Source organism: Pterocles gutturalis, unplaced genomic scaffold, assembly GCF_000699245.1.
Source record: "Pterocles gutturalis isolate BGI_N339 unplaced genomic scaffold, ASM69924v1 scaffold34273, whole genome shotgun sequence".
Lineage (NCBI taxonomy): Eukaryota > Metazoa > Chordata > Aves > Pterocliformes > Pteroclidae > Pterocles > Pterocles gutturalis.
This window is the reverse complement of record NW_010121579.1, coordinates 3,978-5,468: the sequence shown is the minus strand read 5'-3', so window position 1 is coordinate 5,468 and position 1,491 is coordinate 3,978. Positions and strand designations below refer to the sequence as shown.

Genomic DNA, 1,491 nt, shown 5'->3' with positions numbered 1-1,491 from the left:
GGAATGCTGTTTAATCAAAGATGATTATTCAGAAAATTCAGAACACATCTGTCTACATTAAAGTTTCATTTTCTTTGTTATTTCCAGAATGATTAAGAAATTATTTTCAAATCTCAACAAGATTTAGCAGAAAAAGCAGACAAAGTTCCAAGATTCCCATTTACTTCAAAAACCTGACTGCTCTAATGAATTGTAACTTCAAAATTTTATGCCTAAATTTACCAAAGGCCAGGCTATGTCCACTTGTTGTTTTGTTTATATTGTCTTCCAGTTTAAACAGTTTCCCCTCCTTTTAGCTGTCTCCACCTGTGTATGGACAGACAACACTTACATATACCATTTCGCTAGTTGAACTACCCAAGATGAGGTCTTCAAGCTTTCTTCCCCATTCCTCCTCAGAGCCTGTCTCTGTGCATTTCAATTTCTTCTCTTTTCTCCTCAAAACAGATTACTATTTCTGAAGCACACTAAATGATGTCTCAGATGCCTGTATAACACCACTGGTAACTTCCTCTGTCTACTAGAAACATCTTCCGTGATTGTGTCCCAAAAGCACATATACCTTCTTCATAACTGCACCATGCCATTTGCTCAGTTACTTCATACCCTTCTCTACTTTGATCCTTTCAATTATTCAGCCTCCAAGCTTATAACTGACGTTTTGGCTGTAACACCGTAAAACACGAGGCTCCAAATTTCATCCCAGTCCTGTTACTCCATCCCTCCCAGGGGAAGGAGGCTAGGTAGAAAGAAATATTCTGCACCACAAAGGTGTTTCAGATCTCCCCGTCTAGGTCCATGGCCCAAGAAATCCCCCAAAATTTCTGTATAACACTTCTTTCTCTCTACATTAAGAACATTTTTCTTAATTCATGTCATCAACAGATTCTAGCAGTAAGACCTCTTTACATGTACCTTTGTCATTAAATGAATTAGGAAACATAAGACTGATCTGACAATCGATCCGTAATGATTCCAGTATCAAGCTCTTTCTGAGCAGGTTTCCCCCTCCTTTCAGCCAGGTCCTTACGCGCATTCACAATTTCTCTGTTAAATCCTAATTTCTCCTATTTCTCCTATTTAACCAACAGTTTGCAATCCCATCAGTTACTGTGTACATATTCAGATGAAGCTATAAAAACGTCCACGTAGAAAATCTGTTCTGTTAGTCTAAATTCAGCTTGCCAGGCTCCGGCTTTCAGAAGTGTGGTGTGCTGCTCTCCATTCCACTTTCTCTATACCTCATTATTTTCAATTATCCTTTAAGCACTAATGCATCTCATTACAACACCAACATACTGCCAAAAATTTAGGAGGTTTAGACTAGGTCACAAACTGTTACTGTATTTGGGAATGTTTAAAAAACAAACAAACCATCTCCAAATATCCGGCAGCAGGGCCTGCTGTGGACACTAGTGGTGAGGAGCTTCTTCACCAGCAGTCCTCCTGCCTCTCACTTGCACCCCCCTGCATCCATTTCCTCTACTCTAA

At 39.5% G+C, this 1,491-nt stretch overlaps 1 protein-coding gene across 1 annotated transcript in view; it reads right to left on the bottom strand.

Annotated features, from left to right (window-relative positions):
• The window catches only part of UBL3 (ubiquitin-like 3), a 12,561-nt gene extending 12,221 nt beyond the window's left edge, over positions 1-340 (bottom strand). Inside the window, exon 1 of the mRNA XM_010077286.1 lies at positions 332-340. Coding sequence (XP_010075588.1) covers positions 332-340 — 9 coding nt within the window. The remainder of the gene's footprint in view (positions 1-331) is intronic.
• Between the last annotated feature and the right edge of the window lie 1,151 nt (positions 341-1,491).